At 40.7% G+C, this 20,575-nt stretch overlaps 1 protein-coding gene across 1 annotated transcript in view; it reads right to left on the reverse strand.

Annotated features, from left to right (window-relative positions):
- The window catches only part of si:dkey-61l1.4 (collagen alpha-1(I) chain), a 54,038-nt gene extending 33,628 nt beyond the window's left edge, over window positions 1-20,410 (reverse strand). The window contains exons 1-6 of the mRNA XM_040154842.1: window positions 20,256-20,410; window positions 19,756-19,948; window positions 18,290-18,397; window positions 5,288-5,716; window positions 933-977; window positions 296-415 (exon numbers count right to left, since the gene is read on the reverse strand). Coding sequence (XP_040010776.1) covers window positions 296-415; window positions 933-977; window positions 5,288-5,716; window positions 18,290-18,397; window positions 19,756-19,948; window positions 20,256-20,395 — 1,035 coding nt within the window. The 5' untranslated portion in view covers window positions 20,396-20,410. The remainder of the gene's footprint in view (window positions 1-295; window positions 416-932; window positions 978-5,287; window positions 5,717-18,289; window positions 18,398-19,755; window positions 19,949-20,255) is intronic.
- Between the last annotated feature and the right edge of the window lie 165 nt (window positions 20,411-20,575).

The following is a 20,575-nucleotide window of genomic DNA, read 5'->3' on the forward strand; positions in this document are numbered from 1 at the left end:
TATAAAAAACCCACAATATTGTGACACTTCTTATAGTTACTATAGTGACTGAGCAAGTGTTTTCAATCAGAGAGCTGGCTGGGAATATTGAAGTATTAAGACAGGGTGACATTAGTAGCCAGGAATAGACAAAGTCTGGTTAGGATACTGAGGATGTTGCTCTAAGACAACCTTGAGAGGACAAATCAACTAAAAAGGACATGTTCTGTACTGGTGCTACAATATGGTCCAAATCCTCAAGGGTTCAGTGCAGTCCCAGTTGGATTCTAGTGTCAGTGTTTACATTTAGACTTACCCTAAAAGTAGCCCAGTCGTCCTCAGAGTTCCTCCATAGGTAAAGAGTAGGAAGTCCTGGAGATCCTAGAGGCCCTGGATCTCCTCTCCTTCCATCCAAGCCTGGAATACCTTGAGATCCCTAGAGGAGAAAAAATAAAAGGATTGGCAGACAGTAAAATACATATTTCATGAATAGGAAAATAATAAAGGATATCAACCCCTCAAAATTAAACCAAACAGCAAAGTTACTTATACTAACTACTGTATTTATAATAGGCAGAGTTCCTGGTAAAATCAAATGAACATCCCACCAAACTTCTATAGGTGTTCTATACATTATCTGTTTGTTAAGATTAAAATGAACAATTGTGTTTGCTTGTTTGGTTCAGTTTATTTAGACTGGTGTGAAGACTGTTATTCAAACAACTGGGCTGAGACCACTTGAGAAGGTGGATCCCCATTCAAATGACTGCTGTTCCAGTTTGTTCGTGGGTAAGTTAAAACTCTGCAGCCACAGGGTAACTATCCCCACAAACACACACTAATAGACTATTAGGGAACAAGATTCCTTGTTTTTGTCCTGTTTGTAGCTGTCCATTACTATTAATGATATACTCTGAAGTCCTGTTGTAGTGTTGTGCTCATGCACATCTTACCTTGTCACCTTTAAATCCAATATAGCCTTCTTTCCCAGCGCAGCCCTGTAAGAACAATAGGCCATTGAGCTATTTTTACCATATGTACAGCTTCTTGGCAACAACTGGCAGGCCTGCAGTCTGGCATGATCTACAGTGTGATGATCTTACAAAGAAAAGGTCACTGCGGTTTCTACAAGACATTATTAATGCAATTAGTTTTGAAAGCCATCTCTGTAACCTGTAATTTTACAAGTAGAATAAAAACAGTATGAGTCAGCTTCACATGGGTTGATGCAACCACACTGTTTGCACTGAATAACCATAACTTCCACTTACAACCAAATACAGGCCCATTAGAGAGAGGTAATTTGAGGAATTACATAAGACACTCAAGGGAAAGACTGTATTGAGAAAATATACTGTTTATTCTGCTGCTGATATTTTGGTACCACCGGTGACAAAAGTTATAGCCGTCCTAAGGGTTTACTTGATTGAACACTGCATTCCAAAGTAAGGCTTGCAGCCCCCCAATAGCTCTTGAAGAGGTTGAAAAGCTTACAGAAATAGTTCAAAGTTCTAGAAAATATATTTATTTGCTTTGTTTCCAATAGTGATATGAGAAAAATCAATATTAGTCTCATGTCAGTGCATTAAGTGTGGAGCAGAAGAAAGTGTGTGTTTATCTCATCTTAGCATAAAGACTGGGAACACAGCAACAACAACAAAATAACAATGCCTACCACCACCACCTCACTGATGGACTATCTGCTAAACCACACTATAGCTGGAGAGACTGCACTGAAATGCAGAGCAGGTGGATAAATTGTTGTTCTTAAAGAAATATTAACAGCGCATAACTCACAAACTGTTCTTACATTCCTGTGTGACTGTGGATTAAAAAAATGCCAACATGTTCATTGGTGAGTTTTAAAAAGGTGCTGGTAGGTATTTTTTTTAAACTTTGGACTGAGCCAAGCTAGCTGTTTCACCCTGCTTACAGTCTTTAAGCAAAGCAAGGCTAGCCACATTTGACTCCAGTTCTGCACTTAACACAGACATGAGACTTGTATACAATCTTCTCATCTCACTCTTGGAAAAAACTGAACAAACATATTGTTGAAAAATTGTTTTAAAATCAAAACAATACAATTTTTTATCGAATTTTATTTGATTAAACAAGCTCTGCTAGAGAAGTAATTAAGAATAGGAATAACCCTGGCCTTCATATGTTTTTGTAGGAAGCTCAAGTACGAAAACATTGAAACATGTCAGGAGGATTAAAAAGTTGATAGTTTTATCTTGAAGACCTGTTACAACGATGATTGAGCAATACTATTTTTACTCCAGCTATTATCCCAGTGAGTGATGAATGAAAATAGGGACTATCTTGGCTCTCTGTTAAAGTTAGTTAAAAACTTATATCTGGTGATATTCTACATTTTTCTTCTTGTCAACAAATCTCATGTGCAGATCCAGACCAACACTGATTGTATATTACTACCAAGTGTTGTGTGTGTATCCAAAGCTTGATAGATCTTATTCCTCCTTGCCAGAGAGCTCCATTACTGTCACTGTTGCACTGGGTGACATGTTACTCCTGCTCATTTCCACTTCTGCTTTGTTGGCGCCATGTATGCACTATTTTAATTCAATATTTTAATCACTACCCCTGGGTGTTCTATGCTTGTCTTTCTGTTACCTTAATTTTCTTGTGACCACTGGACGGTAACCACAATTGACACCATTTTAATGCCAATTAAATCTGACACAATCGATATCTGACTCTGTCAGCTGCTGAGTAAACCATCTGGCGCAGCTAGCACCTCTGCTAGCCTAGCCAATCTGTCAACTGCTCAATATTGCTGTTTTCTTTTGGCCCATCTTCCCTACTTGTGACACCAAACTTTAACGCAAGGATAAGCCGACTATCTAAAACTTACCAGAGCTGATCCATTTGCAAAAGTCCGGGGCCCTCATCAGTAAGTTTCTTTTCCTTGGTTGGACCCCTGCTGTTTCACCCCTGTGGACTCCTGTTTGGAGACCAAGCAAGTAAGTTTTGTCCCTGCCCCACTGATGTGCTGACTACTGCCGACAATTCCACATAACTCTTTGTCTGTGCTCTCCATGGTGACTCTTTTGCTAGCTGTAGTTTGCTCTACAGTTCCACTGATGGCATCATCCGCGGAGGTTGCTGAGCTGAAAAGTGAACTGCGCTCAACTGAGCAGCTCAGTGAGGATCTCCTGCAGCAGACAGACCTCTGTTTGCTTTTTCTGTCTCCAGCCAGCAAGTAGCCAGCAGTGACTCCCACTGATGCCCCTGGCCTGAGATCACCCTGTCCCCCTTCCTGGGTGTCTATAGTAAAGGGTTGTAAAAAGCTCTCTTTTCTCTTTCCTGGCGGACCTGCCACTGAAAGATACACCTCACCCTACCATGAAAACAGGCCTGCCGTCCACTTCGTCAAAACCAGGGTCCAAGTGTCCCTGTTTGTCACTCCTACAGCCAGTACCTGACAACCTGTTCCATTCGGCAATGTCAAAACCTTTGACCTTCACCGCAACCAACTGTGCTTCCCCCTATGGAAACGTCAGCTGAGGTGGTCAATCACTCAGATCAGTGGCATCCAACTATCTCATTAATTCTCAATCTACAATGCTGTCTGAAGTTTTCTACGTACAAAAGGAAACCCTGAAACTGAGCGACCTGAGGTTTTAATTGTTGGAGAATCTACCATTAGACTTTTACAGCTCCCTGGTATCAATCATCTTTAACATCGTTTATATTCCACCTCAAGCAGATACGGACAAGGCTCTGTCTGAGCCACATCAGGCCCTCACTAGCTCCCAGGCTAACCACCAGGATGCAGCCCTCATCGTGGCCGGGGACTTTAACAGTGCAAATCTAAGGAAGATGAGGCCGGACCTTCAGCAGCATATCACGTGCCCCACCTGAGGAGAGAGGACTCTGGATCACGGCTACACACAGTTCAAGGAAGGCTACAAAGAAAAGCTTCTCCCTCTGTTTGGAAAATCAGACCATGCTGCCATCTGAACAGTAATAGAGGCTGAACAACACTATGGCAAGAAGCTGGAACTACAGCTACAGTAGTCTTGCTCCATAGGTTTGTGGCAGGGACTATGGACCATCACAGCACATCCTCTTCTATGGTGAATATCAACATCGCTCTGGCTGATTAACTTAACACATTTTAAGCATATGCCCTTAAAACCTGTGCTGAACAACTAGTGCCTGTGTTAACAGTAATATTCTTACCTGTGACCCTGCATCCTCTGCAATTTGTATATCACCCCACCAGATCCACAGACAACGTCATAGCCAAACCGAATGACTGAAGGAGTTTATATCCTCAGGCCATCCAGATCCTCAAGACACACTCTTCATTTTAACAAACATCCATACCTCCATGAACACTTCTGCGATACATACTGTTTGTTTCTGCCACTTTCAGTTGCTCTCTTTAGCTGTAATTTCTGATAGATTAGGTAAGATTAAGATGTTTAGTAAGATCTGTATTTATATTTATATGGATATAAGTTTGTATATATAAATAGTTTTTAAAAACAATTTACTCTATTATCTGATCCCTTAGGTATTCTCACACAGTAATTGAGCATCCCTCTCATTTCACTGCATGTTTCTATCTCTGTGCATGTGACAAAGAACCTTGAATCTTGAAAGTCATTTATGTTTATTCCTTGTTTTTTCTGTTAAGCACTTCATAACTTTGTCTTGAAAGGTGTTTTGTAAATAAAGTAATTATTATCATCATCATCATTATGTTCCTTCATTACCCTGAACACATACACTTTAATTTAATTTGACTCAGTCACACACATTGCCATGCTCCCCCAAATACTCAATAGAGAACCAAATGTGGATTTATCCGTAGCTGAATACAGTCTCCAACAAATGTACTCCTGCTTCCCCTTCTTCTCCTGTTTACTAAAAAGCCGTTTCAAGAAATTTAACCATTTTTAAAAGTTAAATTTTATAATACACACATATATATGTGTGTGTGTATATATATATATATATACACACACACACACACACACACACACACACATACAAAAATATGTATAGATACATATATCTTCATTTGTTGACAACAAGAAAAATATAGAATAAACCCAGCTTTATCCTGAAGTCAAAGTCTTGTATTTCCAATTTTTTAATACCACGTGCAGGCAGAATTAGTACTCTAATCAGAAAACTAATCTGAGCACCCTACTGTATATACTTAACCACTAAATCAACTATAAAGTGTGTTGCATAATTGTTTAGGAACTAAATTGTATCCAAAGAGGATTCCTAGACTAGTGTGTGTCTGGGTCCATTCCAAAGAGATGCTTACTGTTCTTCCATGAGGTCCGATTGGACCAGAGGGACCTTTGGGAATTTGGTAGATTCTCTGATCAGATCCATAGATGGTGTTCCCAGTGCCAATAGCAGGTACAGAGGGCAATGATTCCTTATGCTGTAGTACCAGGTTCTTGTATATCACTAAAGTAGTATTGTTTGATTTCACCTCAGACATCTGTGTCAGTGAATCAGGTGATGTTAAGTCGACTAGACTATAGAAGTCTGTATCCGCTGCACTCTTTTGGATGATATTTTCATCTAACGTTCTGATGCTTGGAGAGGATTCAATGCTATGAACTCTTCTGTCTTCATTATTAGTTGCCAACACAGAGTGAGGTTCATCAACGAGTGCAAAGCCATGGCTTTGAACAGCAGTATCTTTATGGGTGGAGCCCAGAGGGTTTCTCTCAAACAGGGGATCCTGACAGAAGAAAAAAAGAAACTGCAATTACACATTTGTCTCTTCAACACCATTCCATGTGAAATTCTCAAAAGGTAGACAGTAAAAGAGTAACCTGAGAAGCAGATGCAGCAGGCAGGTTGTATAACTTCCCTTAAATTTAATGTAAGTTAACACACTGCTGTCTAGTCATTACCTGAATCTCAGTGCTGCCAAGACAATCAAGTGTAAGGGCTCAAAATGCTAGCTGCCTTGCTCAGTAAATACTGAATCACTTTATAGTAATCTTGCTCTCCTCATCTAAACAGAAGGGTATGAATACAGGTAAAGTGGGCATACGATTGTTTTGCCAACCTCTGTTAGAAGGAAACATCCATCACAATGCACAGCTTACTGGAGGATAAATTCCATTGATTTTGGTGATCCATGGACTTTTCATCTAGCAAAATCATCAGGTCAGAAATTCACTATGTCCAATTCTTTGGTTTATGACCAAACTGCTGCAACAACTAATGACATTCCACTCAGTGTCAGCTGTACATTTAGTTCTACTTAGCAAATGTTAAGATGGTAACGCGCTAAACCAAAACATTGAACATGGGATGAGGAAAAATTATGTTTGCACATAAAAGCAGTTGTTTAAAAGCAAAGGTTCGAAGTATAATGTTGAAAGAAAGCCAGCATGTACATGTTCAGATAGAAATCAATAATCTGCCAACATCATGAATTTCAAAGGAGGACACTAATAAAAGTCCGGAGCTCATAGACTTCAAAGACCACCTGATACAAAAGTGAGAAGATAACGATGCTCAGCTGAGTGGCATGAAGAGGAGGCACAATACAGAGGCAGTACAGACACAGATTCCCCTTGTTCAGCAGTACACAATGCTCCTTTATCCTGGACAAGCTGCCATTGTTACTACAGTTTTCACAGCCAGCAGACACTTGGTAACTCTGCACCTGAGGCTATTTGTCCAGCTAATCTTCCCCACATTGCTCATCATCATTCCTCTGACAGACTGGGACAACTGTATAAAATAACTGAGAATCAAAAACAAAGGAAATCCTAAACCAACACAAGCATACATACCATGACCATACCAAAGTTGAGGAGGTACACCACATCCAGAACTACCTACACAATGTTTCTTGAGAGATTCCACAGAGAGACACGGGAACTGACTCGCCTCAGTTGTTACGCATTTATTAGATTAGTGATTTTCATCAGTTGTGCGTCATAAAGTATCGCGATAAAACATAGTGCTTTGATACCTTTTCATCAGCCCCTTTAATATGTAGAGCCACAGTGAGGGAAATGTGACTTGACTTTAAACACTCTGCAAATGGAACAACTGGAAGGGTAAAAAACGACAGCGTTAACCACTCACATTACATTTTACACTCCAAACAGGGGATGATATTGTCACTTGCCTGCTGCCATGATAGTGACCATCATTGTCCGACATAGTCAGGAACAAAATACAATTAGTCAATAAATATTTTGACAGTGACACTATTTTCGTAATTTTGCCTCTTTACACCACCACAATGGATTCAAAACAAAGGCATCAAGATGTGACTGAAGTGTAGACTTTCAGCTTTAATTTTCATAGAGTCCCTCATTTTCAGAGCTTCAAAAGTAATATGACAAACCAACATAATATATATATAGGGATTATTTTTAATACTTGGATGAAAATCCCTTGTTTCCCTTGAAATCATTTTCCAGGCCTTATCTGCAATTACCTTCAGTTGCTGCTTGTTTGTGGGTCTTTCTGCCCTTTCTGCAAGTTGCTTGGGCCAAAGGGATGGGTTTTGTGAGGGGAGAGAGTGCAGTGTCATCTCCAGATCCTGGTTGAGCTTCCGTCTGACTGTGGGTCTGGGGGTAGAACCTGAATAGGAGACTGACTTAAGGCTGCAAAATTCCTTCCAGAAAAAAGAGGTGAATTGGTGGGGAAAAACTGTGAGAGACCAGGTCTCTCAAGAGGCTATGCAGACAGAAGACATTTGGCAACATTTGGAAGGAAATGTGCCAGCGTGGAGAACTGGTCTATGACTATGAGAATGACTGTATTACCATCAGACTGTGGCAAACCCATGATGAAGTCCACAGAGATGTGGAACCAGGGGCAATGAAAGATGGGCAGCAGCTGCAGGAACCCAGCCAGGGCTTGGTGCAAGACCTTGTGCTTCTAGCAGATTGGTGAGGCAGCCACAAACTCCTGGACATCAGCCCCCCCGGTGAACTACCGGAAGTGCTGATGGATGGGGACAGGATAAGAACTGCCCCCAGATGGCATGCCAGGCATGAGGAATGGCATGAGGAACTTTAGAATCTGTGGGAACTTGCAGGACAGGGCATCAGGCTTGATGTTGAATGTAGTAGAGGACAAAGTTAAACTGATGGGAGAACAGGGCCCATCTAGCGTGGGGAGAGTTGAGGTGCTTAGTAGTGCAGATGTACTGTGATTCATCCTGACCACAAACAGCTGCTCTGCCCTCCAGCCAGTGTCTCAACTCGTCCAGGGCTAGCTTGATGGCAGCTGCGCCAGCAGCTCCCACTTCACAATGATTTGATTTCTTGAAGCCAAAGAAAGCTTGCGGAAAAAGAGGGCACAAGGATAGAGTTTCTGGTCCTCAGTGGAGAGGACCGCCCAACTGGACAACGGCGTGTCCCTGCCTGGTGTTGGAAAAAATGTTTAAAATGGCATCATCCTCAAAGACAAACCAATTAGGCATGTCGTTGACAAGAGCCTGAAACACATTAGGAGCACTGATGAGTCGAAAGGGCATGACCAAATATTCATAAGTGATGTGACTGGCAAAGGACAAAAAAAAAAAAAAAAAAACATAAAATCGCAGAGTCCTATCCTTCTTCTCCACAAAGAAGAATCCCTCCAGTAGGGTTGGATGACGGATAGATGGTGCCAGCTGGGCAGCAAGCTGCCTAAGGTTGCTCTGGCTTTATTAAACACCTTCTTGATGTCAAGGTATTCCGGGATTCCTGCCTGGAACTCCTGACTCAGAGTTGGCAATGTAGCCCATTTAAACAGACAGCAATGCAGTGTGGGCTGCACCCCAGAATGGCCCCTGTGGCCAAGTTGACATGTGAGTGCACAGCCAGGGATAACCCATAATGAACGGTAACTGGAGAGTCAATGACCTGAAAGTTAGTGGTTTCATGGTGGTTACCAGACATGCTCATATGCAGGGGAGCTTTGCAGTGGGTAATATAGCATAGAAGATGTCCATTGAGGGTGTTTGCTTCAACTGTTGAGCGAAAGCTTTAAGTTCAGCCACAACTGGACCACCAGTCCTTTGTCCATAAGGCCGGCATCTGCCCCAGAGTCAATAAACACTGCCACCTGTAGCTGGTCCAGAAAAATGAGTGGGGCATGTTGAAGAGGACAAGAGGGCGTCTGGAAAGGTCCCGTGACCAAATCAGAGTCCAAGTGACCGGACTGGCCACAGTCCAAGCAAAGGCTAGCATCACTCCTCCGGAATGAGTTTGGTGCAGCCCAGCTGCGTTGGTCCCGAGATGTCCTTAGAGGGTTAGGAAGAACTAGCAAAGGCAGGGTAGGCAGTAGAGACACCGGAGGAAGATGAACAAGCAGCAGGAGAGACATCTGGGTGAGGCTGAGGGCTGCTGGGTCGCTTTTTCTATCTGCGCCTCTCTTGGAGGCGGCAGTCAATAACTTATCAAGTTCTGCTGGTAATTCCCACGCAGCCAATTCATCTCTAACATCATTAGCAAGACCATGATAATAGGCATCATATGCAGCATTTTGGTTCCACCTACTTTCTACACTTACAGTCTGGAGCTCAATGGAGTAGTCTGCTACTCGTTTGCCTTCCTGACACAGATTAAGCAGATGGGAGACTGCCTCTCCCAATCAGTGGTTCCTCATAGTCTTTCTGACGGTAAGTAGGGATAGCCTGCATGTTCCCGGCTCTCTGGATTAGCAGTTCATGCAGCAACAGGTGGGGTTCTGTGTTGGAAACTACCAGAGCAGGAACGGGGACTGGAGACACTGCAGTGAGCTGCTGAATCCACTTGCTGATGGCACCCAGGATGCGTTCAAGACTGACAGAAACCTCCTGCAGATCTCTGACTAGTGAGGAGATTTGCTGTTCATGGCAGTTTGCAGCCTGAGCAACAAGCTCTTTGTGTACTGGACCTGAGTCAGCTGAGACCATACTGGCCAGATTATACTGTCATGGGATTGAAAGGATCAAATGCATGACTCGGGGCACTGATAAAAAGTTCAACATAGTTTACCTTTATTTAGGCTAAGCAGACAAAACCAGGCAAGGATAAACAGGAGGCAAAGTCAGGGAGCAGGGCAGTGGTCAGCAACCGGGAGGAGAGCAAATTTAGTGGTATTAAGGGGCCCAGATTGTGCCAAGAAAACATTCCCAACACCATTACACCTCCACCGGTATGAACAGTTTACACAGGACAGGTTGGATCCATGGATTCATTCTGTTTATGCCAAATTCCGACCATACCTTCTGCGTGCCTCAGCAGAAATCGAGATTCATTGGACCAGGCTACATTTGTCCAGTCTTCAACTGTCCTGTTTTGGTGAGACTGTGCCCACTGCAGCCTCAGATTTCTGTACTTGGCTGACAGGAGTGAAACCCTTATCATCTGCTGTTGTAGCCCATCCGCTGCAAGGTTGGGCGTGTTGTGCATTTTGAGATGCTTCTCTGCTCACCACAGTTGTAAAGAGTAGTTATCTGAGATACTGTAGCCTTTCTGTCAGCTCTAACCAGGCTGGCCATTCTCCTCTGACCTCGCTCATCAACAAGGTGTTCCGTCCTCAGAACTGCTGCTCACAGGATGTTTTTTGGTTTTGTTACACCATTCTGAGTAAACTCTAGAGACTGTTGTGTGTGAAAATCTAAGGAGATCAGCAGTGTCAGAAATGCTCAACCAGCCCATCTGGCAACAACAATCATGCCACAGTCAAAGTCACTGAGATCACATTTTCCCCCCATTCTGATGTTTGATGTGAACATCATCTGAAGATCCTGACCTGTATTTGCAGGATTTTATGCATTGCACTGCCGCCAGATGATTGGCTGATTGTATAATTGCACAAATATTAGGAAGGCCTGTAGGAACACCAGCTCAATATAATGCTTTATTAGCACCAGCAAGTATGTAGTGGGCTTTTTTTTCCTGACTTTCACCTGTCAGGCCACATTACAGGCTGGCTAAAACTTCTGATTGGTGTAGCTTGTTTCGCCCGTATGCAGCATAACCAGAAAAAACGAGAAAAAAAACTACATGTTTATTGGGGGAAAAAAAATTAAATCTACACTTTTATTTATACTGTAGGTGTGACTGTGTAATTGTAATATAATGAAAACTTGCTACAACTGAATGAATACAGTTGAATCAAGCAAGGCAAGGCAGCAAAGCACAGTATTCCTAAGGTGAGAATGCCTGTCTTGTGACAAACTATTAAAAACAAAAAAAATTATTTATCTTCAGTCTTATAATCTTGCATTATTTGTCATTTCATTTTATAATTACTTATCTTAATGTTAATGATGTTGTTACAGCCTCACCCCAGTCTTTGTTTACTGTCAATTAAACTAAATAAAAGGGTTGTTTCTCAGCAAGGGCGAAACCAGCTTGGTCGGTAGGGGGACAATCTGATTCTCACACACAGTTAGTGTTGTGACAAACCAACTACAAACCTAGTTTTCGAAAGACTCAGATTCATCCTCCAGCCTGTTGCACTGACAAACACCCTGCCGGAGCAGTTGCACATTGGGTTATATTTAACATGTGCAGTGTGGATTGTATACATGCGAGTGATCAACTTGTGTATCAGAGGTCAGTGCATTACACACAACGGATACAGAATGACCAAAAACATGCTCCTGAGCAACACACAACTGTTGCATTCATTGTTGCATTGAAACCAACAAGCGGAGTTCCACTTAGTACGAGAGTCCCAGTGTGTTCATATGAGACTGACATCGATCCTCTCATCTAACTCTCGGCAAGGAAGTGAATAAGCATATTTCCCAAAATGCCAAACTATTTATCTAGATGGAGACACATAAAAGAATCAAAAAAAAAAAACAACAACAGGCAGGGAGGGTCTAAAGATTAATATTATTACTGCATTATGGGAAGTGAAGGATCCATGATTTTTGGAGTTAGAGCCAGAACAGGGACTAATCATCAGTTATTTACCACATTTTGGTTTGGTTCGTTTGGGCTGGTGGGAAACATGCTAGTTGAACTCTGGTATAGGCCATACAACCAGACCACCTGTGTGTTGTGATTGCCCTATTCTGTGTACTTTGGCAGTTCATCTAAACAGAACAGTCCCACAGTGCAATGCCACCAAAATGTCAGATGAATGTGTTACGTGTCAGTCCACATTAACTTGGTTCAAAACTCCTGGTTCATTTGGAAAAAGCCAGTAGGAATGCCAAAAGGACAAGAGTGCGAGCTACCATAAACCAAGCAATCTATATCTCTAGGCGAGGAAACTATTTCTTTTGAACCATACAGCTAGACAAACATATTCCATCATCTGGAGCTATACATAATCAGAGGGGTGGTATTAGAGAAACCATGTCTAAGATTTTGCTGGAGGAGGGTTGTGTCAGGAGATATGTCTACACAGTACAGAGGGAGTTCCGCAGGGAGGTCAAGGTCAAAGTCAAGGAGTATTAGCAGCATCTGAGGTCTACAAGTAGCTTTCACATTGGTGTTTTGCTTGGATGGGTAATTCCAGCACCGCGTTCTCACTTCAACTCACATACTTTTGCTGTCAATGTCGTTTAAGACAATCACAAACAAAAAAAAATTAAAGGCTGGAGTATCAAAGAAGCATCACAAAATAGCTAAATTAGCTCCTACATGGCAAGAACAAGTGTCATTTTAGATACATCTGAAACATGATCCAGTGTAATGATCAGAGCATGAAACTAAGGATGGCTAAGGATGTTATAGGTTAGCTGAAATTCACTCTCTGATTCATTCATATTACCAAAAACCTGCATCCCTACACCTTTTGATCTGTTATCACAAACATTCTGTCATATACCTTACTGTACATACCATATCTGTCTGTTGCCCATCCACAATCAGTCCCATGTGGAGAGAGTCCGGCAGCCAAAGGCAGCCCATCATGAAGGTTAGCAATACCCACATGTCTACAGAATGTCTTCAACCACTGCAGCTATGCTTGATTCAAGCAGAGTCCAGAGCCCATATACAGTCCACTGGTTCTCTCAGAGCAGGAGCTGCAGCCTTTCCCCTCCTCCAGCTGTCCCTCATAGAGCCAAGAGAGACACACCCAGGACTATGCTGCCATACACACCACTACACCACATGCTACCACACCCCAAACTATTCAGTCAGCCCTGGGGAGGATGAATGCTTATCTCCGGTACAGAGGAAAGATCCTGCTGCTGTCACATCAAAGCCTCATGAAATACTGTTATCTCCATAAAGTAGAGGAATTTTAAAACATCTTTTCACACTGGCATCTTCCTTTGAATGTTAAAATAAAACCCATGACCCACTGCAGGATCAAAAGGTGAAAAAGTACAGGTAAAAAGAGAGACATTAAAAATCTCACAAGAATGTGCTAATTAGAAAAAATGAAAAATGTGAAATATACAAAATACAGTTTATTCGGGGTGCGTAATTTACTGTTATGGAAGCATACAGAGACAAAGAAATCAAAGTGAATATGTAAGATATGAAATCTAAAAACATTGTATTGAATGAGCAATATATGAAGAAAAACAAAAGAGCACACAATGTGGCTCAGGTTTTGACTGATTTCTGCACATCTTGTGCTTGGAGGAAAAAAAAAAACACAACACACCTGTGAAAAATGTCCGAAATGGGAACTGGAACCACTTGGTTGCACGGAAATTGTAGCTTTTCAGGTGTTGACCTTGGCAGAATCTTTTATAAGATGAGGGAATTTAGGTCACTTTTGTTGATGTTATAATTTATGACGTACTTATAGTACCCAGGATATCTAAACCACTCCTTCCCTTTTCTTCACTGATTTTCCAGTGTTATTATTATACAGTTTCCCATGGTAATATATTGTCAGTGTTACTACGAATGTACCCTAGAAGTCTTTCATGTAATAAGAGGTTTCCTAGCATAAAACCAGAGTTACAATCAGCCAATGATCTCGCTAGAATTACAGAGGAGACCTACAGCGGCCTAAATCCAAGCACAGTGAACAGCCGGGGGTCCTCAGAGGGTTTTAAACAGTGGAATCAGAAGTAAAAAAGAGAAACTGTGGTCACAACATCAGCTACATTAAGAGTGTGTCTCTTGAATGAGGCTTTCATCACATGACTATGTATATATTGTGTTTAAGAGTGAAAACCCTCAGCGAAAAAACAGCTTGAACCCCCATCACAAATATACACAGTCTAACCATGACAGAGACATAGGATAACTCTGTCAACACTAGTCCAATATATAGTATATGACATGTGGTTTTTATTAAAACAAAGATATGAATATGTTTTCTCAGTGAAAGTTGATATCAGGTGTGAAAAGAACACAGTTGAGCTCAACAGCTGCTTACATCAGATAAGTATTGGTAATGGGATACTAATGTTTCCTGTCTCTCACACACTATTCAGTTGAAGTTGGTTTCACCAAATTACAGGCCATAGAATATGATCTGAGGTCTGAGATGCTAGATAAGCACTGCCAACTGAAAGACCACAGACTTCTGGGATATAGTATAAGTACAGCACACAGGCCCCACTTTAAAACCACACTCTCCCGCACACTTTCCCTGCCACACTGACAAGCAGCTGGGCTCAAAGCCTTGACTCATACATCTCTACATATGCTAACAGATTTGAATCTATCTAGCCTAAAATGTAACCTCATCTGATTACTGCTCCACAGTAAAGCTGGGCTGACGCTGTCCATTTTTATTAATCTTGCATGTTGTTGTAACTCACACATGTTCAGCAGCCTTTATACATGACCAGAACCTGTAACTTTTGTGCTCACACTGAATGTAAGTACAGAACCCTTGGTTGGTTATGTCCAGTGAAAATTCTAGTAAAAGTTATTCAAACAAGACGAACAAAATTGGAACCGGACCTGGAGGATGTAGATTGTATGGTCTATCTGTTCTGCTGTGAAGTTAAATTCTATGTCATAGCAATCTCACGACTACAGTTTCAGCAACAACATGCAAAATACTACTCCAATAAAATTAAAACACCACAATGGTTTATAATAGATCTTCTGACAGAAACCATGAGGGAAATTGGACCACGTAATGGCTAAAACCATGAGATGAGACAAATGAACAAAATTTCTGACATGCCAGAAGCCCAACCATCTGAAAATGTTGGGCTTCTGGCAATCTGTTTTGTCTAGTTCATGTTACTGTCAGATAATCTTTTCCCGGTTAGAGAATATAATCTTCAGATCATCTGTACCCAAAACCCACCATGTTCAATTCATGGCATTTTGTTGTTGTTTGTATAGCATGTACATGCAAACAAGTTAAACCATTTCCGGACAAAAACATTTAAAATAACTAAAAAATCCTATTTACATTCACTTAATGATGCCTCAGCCACACCTTTTCACTCACACATATTTATTGTTGCACTATGTTGCATTAGGACAGCCTCTAAAGATGAATAAAGTTAGTTCAGCAGTTGACTTGAACAGGACTCATAATACATACATTTATTGTAAATGTAGGCAATTTGTGAACAGTGCCAATGTATTTTTTGTTGTCTTTACTACAATATAAATGATACATTTTCATAAACCTAATAATACAGTATATGATTAGAGATAGCCTATGGAGTTTTCTTTACAATGTTTTTTTAGTATTCTGGAATCTGTTATTGACATCCATCTTTACGTCAGCTACCAGTCCTCTACTTCACATTTTGCTCCTGTATGTGTATGTATGTGTGTGTCCTTGTATATTTGCTCATAGTACAAGAAATACAACAAAACTAGGAGTTGCTCATAGAGCCACCAGTTTTCAAAAACTTAAAAAGATACGTTTAAACTGATCTTACAGATAGGAAAAGTTTTGAATCTTTTATGTGTCTCCATCTAGATAAATAGTTTGACATTTTGGGAAATATGCTTATTTGCTTCCTTGCTGAGTGTTAGATGAAAGGATCGATGTCAGTCTCATATGAAACCACAGCCTGCAGCCACTTAACTTAGCTTAGCATAAAGGCTGGAAACGGGGAAAAGAACTATCCTGACTCTGTCCAAAGTTAACCATAAATACCCACCACACTTAACACATTATGTCTTGCTCATTTAATCTGTACAAAAACCAAAGAGCTGTTATCATCTAATCAAGTGAATAAATGCTGCACTAATTCATGCTTTTGCATTAACAATCAATTAAATGACTGTAATGTGAAGGGGTCACTTGTGATGAGAACAGAAATATCGCAATCTTAGCTGCTCCCCTCTAGGGCCCTTTTAGCCTCTTTTAGCTCATCATTTTGCTTTTACAGGTCTCACAAACCTTGTTTCCAGCTGCATCACCAAAAAAAGATAGCAAGAAGCTGGTGAACATAGTAGAGCATTTAGCAGCTTAAGAGTCAGATCATTTTCTTAAGAGTTGTTAGAGACCAACCTGAGCTAAATGGAAAGTGAATATTGGACTTTTCATCAAGTGGACACAAACATGTCTCCAAGTGAATGCCAATAGTGCTCTGGTTCTGCTCGATGTGTAAATAGGCAACTGTTTACACCATAACAACTTAACAACTAACTACTACAAATAGCCACTTAATATGTTATTTAAAAACAATTTTCTTGATTTGTATTTGATTAGAAAGAGTGAATATATATTCAACTGAACATCAGTATGGAGGAACCCCTATTTTCAATTTATCAGCACCATTCATTCTTCTTTAGATGAAGCAGTCATGTTTCAATGGGAGTATTAAATGTGGTGAAAGCAAAAAACAGATCAGTGCAAGCAGATCTTTAATCATCCACAGTCTTTTGGAATTTCCAAATTTCTTTCTTTTGGATTTTGAACACAGGGCCAAAACATAATCCTCCCTGAAGTGGTGTTTATCAGAGCCAACAATTTTGCACATGAACACACACATGACATGCTGCTGTGATGCACTGAGCACTAATATAGGCCTTGTTTACGTGCTGCTAGTGAATAACTGCCCTTTCCATTTGGGAAAGTATATAAATATAAAGAAATTTATAAGGAAAAAATACAAGTTCATTATGTTATAATGAAATTCCCAGAACACACTTAAAGCCATTCATTCGTTGTTCCCCCTATTTTAGACTTTGCTTCTTTGCCCTCACTTTGTTAGAACTATTATGCAGAAGCTTGTAGTAATAGATCTACTGTGGAAGCACATAATGTGAGCGAACACTATCACATTCCCCACAGGGGACATTACTCAGACATGATAACAACACTGTAACAAAACTAAATGTCAATAAAACAGTCCATTTCATCATTTCTCTGCACTGTTAGACAACTCATGGGGCCTGGTGCCAAAATGTATGTTCTAAATGAGCAAAGAAGGAGAAGAAGCATGACTGTGAATGGACGTCTCGGTATTTGGTCATACTGAGCAAAATAAATGGTAACTTATATCTGGTAAATCAAAGTATGAGTAAACAGTAAGCACCAGCCATCTTAAGAAAAGATTCCGGCAAATTCAAGAATCAACTACCCAAACAAGGATTTATCCAGATTATCTTAAACCACTCTACTTCCCGGTCAAGTAAGTACTGATCACACGTCTGTGCACCTACAGAGGGTCAAATGTAAGGGAGGTTTACAACAGTTTTACTTTTCTCCTCAATTTTATCTCCCACATAATTTTGTCTAAGCTGGAGGTTTGCTTACAATTTGTCTAATTGTCAGACTACTCAAGCTACTTGAACCATCAGATTTGTTACCATGATCCCAGATATCAGCACTTTACTTGGTAATGCATCGTTAGTTGTAGGAATGGTGGCCAAAACAACAAAATTGAGACCAAAGTTTTATAAAAGTGGAATTTTCCTTTAAATACTAATGAGTAATATTACTTTACCTGCCAGCAGACTGTGGAAAATGTCTATAGGTCTGCTCTAATTGTTTAGAAATAACTGGATCTCTGTGTAAACACCTTATTTAACAAATTGACTATTTTAAAAAATAAACTCCTTCAACATTCGATCTTGCATTTCCCAAACTGCAGCCAATGGTATCTTTCATTAGAATTCTCTTGTCTGACAAAGTCTCCAAGTCTCCTTCAAACTCCATGCTCCCCGTTCCTGATACAGGCTTGGTTATAAATTTGTAGTCTGCAAATCCAAATCCTCTCACACTTGACAAAGCTTTGCCACAGTAAGAGCCACATGGGACATTACACAACTGCAAAATTGGTGCATGTCCCTGTAAATGTTTTTTAATGCCCACCACAACCATCCACCCACCAACAACCATTAAGGGTTTCCTTTATATTTTCTATCTAATCTAAAAAACACCATTAAAAAAAAAAAAAATCTAAAACACTCCCATTTGAATCCCAGGAAGAAACTCAATATTCAATACTAACCCAGAGTGCACTGCAGTTTGGTAGATTGCAGGCAGGCTGATGGAGAGTACAGTGGTTTCTGGCAGCGTCTGAATCCCCCATCACAAAGATCATTTGTGTCACAGCACCCTGAGGAAACCATTGGGAAGAAAGGGTCATAGGTTAACCATAGGTAAACCTCATGTGCAGGAAACCACACCTTTAACTCCCTCTAACCATATAGACTTGTCTCTCCACTTAAACACTAGACAAGGTCAAGAGGGCCAGGTGAGGACATAGATCAAGCCTGTGTAAAAAAAAAAAAAAGAAAGAAAAAAAAAGAAAAATCACTGCTGCTGTAATTTTCCAATGCCTTCCCTGCAACCTTGACTTCAGGTCTCACAACTGGGAAAGCAGGATATTTGGGTCTAGCATACAAGCTTCATGGATATGATAAATTCAGCAAGTAGACTGTCATTCAGTGATGGAACAGTACTCAGGTTGCTTGCTCTCAATTTAACATGTAGAGGAGCACTCACTCACAGCTGCTTACTTAGGGCAGACTCTCACTGCAAGGCTATAATGAACCTTCATGGTCATGAAACATGAAACAGCAACAAAACCCTGCATGAAAAGTGTGCAAACCGACAGTTGTAATAAACTCCTGAACCCTGAAATTCATATTAAATTTCCACTTTCAAATCTTTGAGATATTAGATACCTTAAAAGGTTTATCACAGCATACTGTAGTTCAGCCACTATCAGAAGTTTCATCAAACGTGGAGGACAGTAACAAAGAACATTTACTCATGTTTTATATTTAATTTTGAGATACTTCATGCTCCTTTATCCTTCAAATCCACCACATTTCAGAAGGAGATAATACTAAATGTATCTGACGCCCTCAATTCACTTTAGTTACTTTCAGATTAAGATTTTAAGAAAACCTATGATGTACCTGTACCTCTAACCTGTACTCATCAAATATTAATAATCTGATGTAATAATATACAGTAACAGGGACCATTCTGCTGCCTCATGAATACTTTTACTTTTGATACCCTGAAGACAATTTATTGCTAATACTTCTTTTTCTTCTTTTACTTGACTACAATTTTTAATGCAGAATGTTTACTTGTAATGTAGTATTTCTACAATGTGGTACCGCTAAGTACTTCTGCTGCTACTTAAAATCACTCATTTGAATTACTTTGTCTGCACAGTAGCCACTGTATGCAACATGTTTCCTGCCAACTTGTCCTTTAGCAAAACTTCCATCCTTCCTACATATGAATTACTTACAGAAAATGCCCCATTTGTCTGTTTTCCTTAACAATGACACTAAAGTGATGATTAGAAATTCAAAGAGGAAAACATTACAATCAACCGTCCTTTATCGCCACCAAGTAGCAGGAGAGATCTGTGCACAACCATCAATTACTACCAAAAAACACTAAAATATGTGGTCAAGCACAGTTGTTTCATTAAGCAAATATACATTTCCTTACTTCAAAGGTGGTCTCCAAGCCCTCCAGGCTGCCTCCAATCATCAGCATTCCATCAGTGGAGATGCCCTGCCATGGATAGGCCCAGTTCACCCTCTCCACCAGAGAACAGTCCACATACACCTCCAGCCACAGCGGGGAGATACTCAGTGATACCTGGTGCTGCCGACCATCACACAGAGACCCCACTGGGAACCTATATTTGATTGAGGGACGATAGATGAAGAGAGAGGATATTAGGAAGTGCTCTTACTAAAGTGCTATCAGCAAATTAGTATTTATATCAACTTGGGTCTTATTTTTGTCGTTTTGGCCATCATTTCTTTCAGTTATGATAACTTTGCAGTAACCACAGTAATTGATGAGATTTGGGAAGATGGGATGTGTCTGACAAAGGTCTTGTTTCTACAGTAGCTGTTTAGCTATATTCTCTTTTGCAGAGTGAAAATGCTGCAATTAATCATAGTATAGTTGAGGTGTCTTTAGCAGGGGGTCAGACATACTCGTATTCTCTGTGTGGGGTGGAGATGAAGGTGAGTGAGAGTGGGCCAAGGCGGAGCTGCAGTTGGATGTGATGTTGGGAGTTTAACAGAGTCACCGCACTGCGCTCCTCCTTCTCAGAGCTGCGCAACTCCATCAGCATTCTGAACTCATCAGAAAACCTGCAGGAGAGTCACTCACACACTCAGAAAAACATGTACATCCACACACACACACACACACACACACACACACACACACACACACACACACACACACACACAAACACAAAAAAACACACACATATATGTGGAGAACACATGTATTGTACAGATTTTGATTA

The sequence above is a fragment of the Xiphias gladius genome, chromosome 19 (genome assembly GCF_016859285.1).
Source record: "Xiphias gladius isolate SHS-SW01 ecotype Sanya breed wild chromosome 19, ASM1685928v1, whole genome shotgun sequence".
NCBI classification, from domain to species: domain Eukaryota; kingdom Metazoa; phylum Chordata; class Actinopteri; order Istiophoriformes; family Xiphiidae; genus Xiphias; species Xiphias gladius.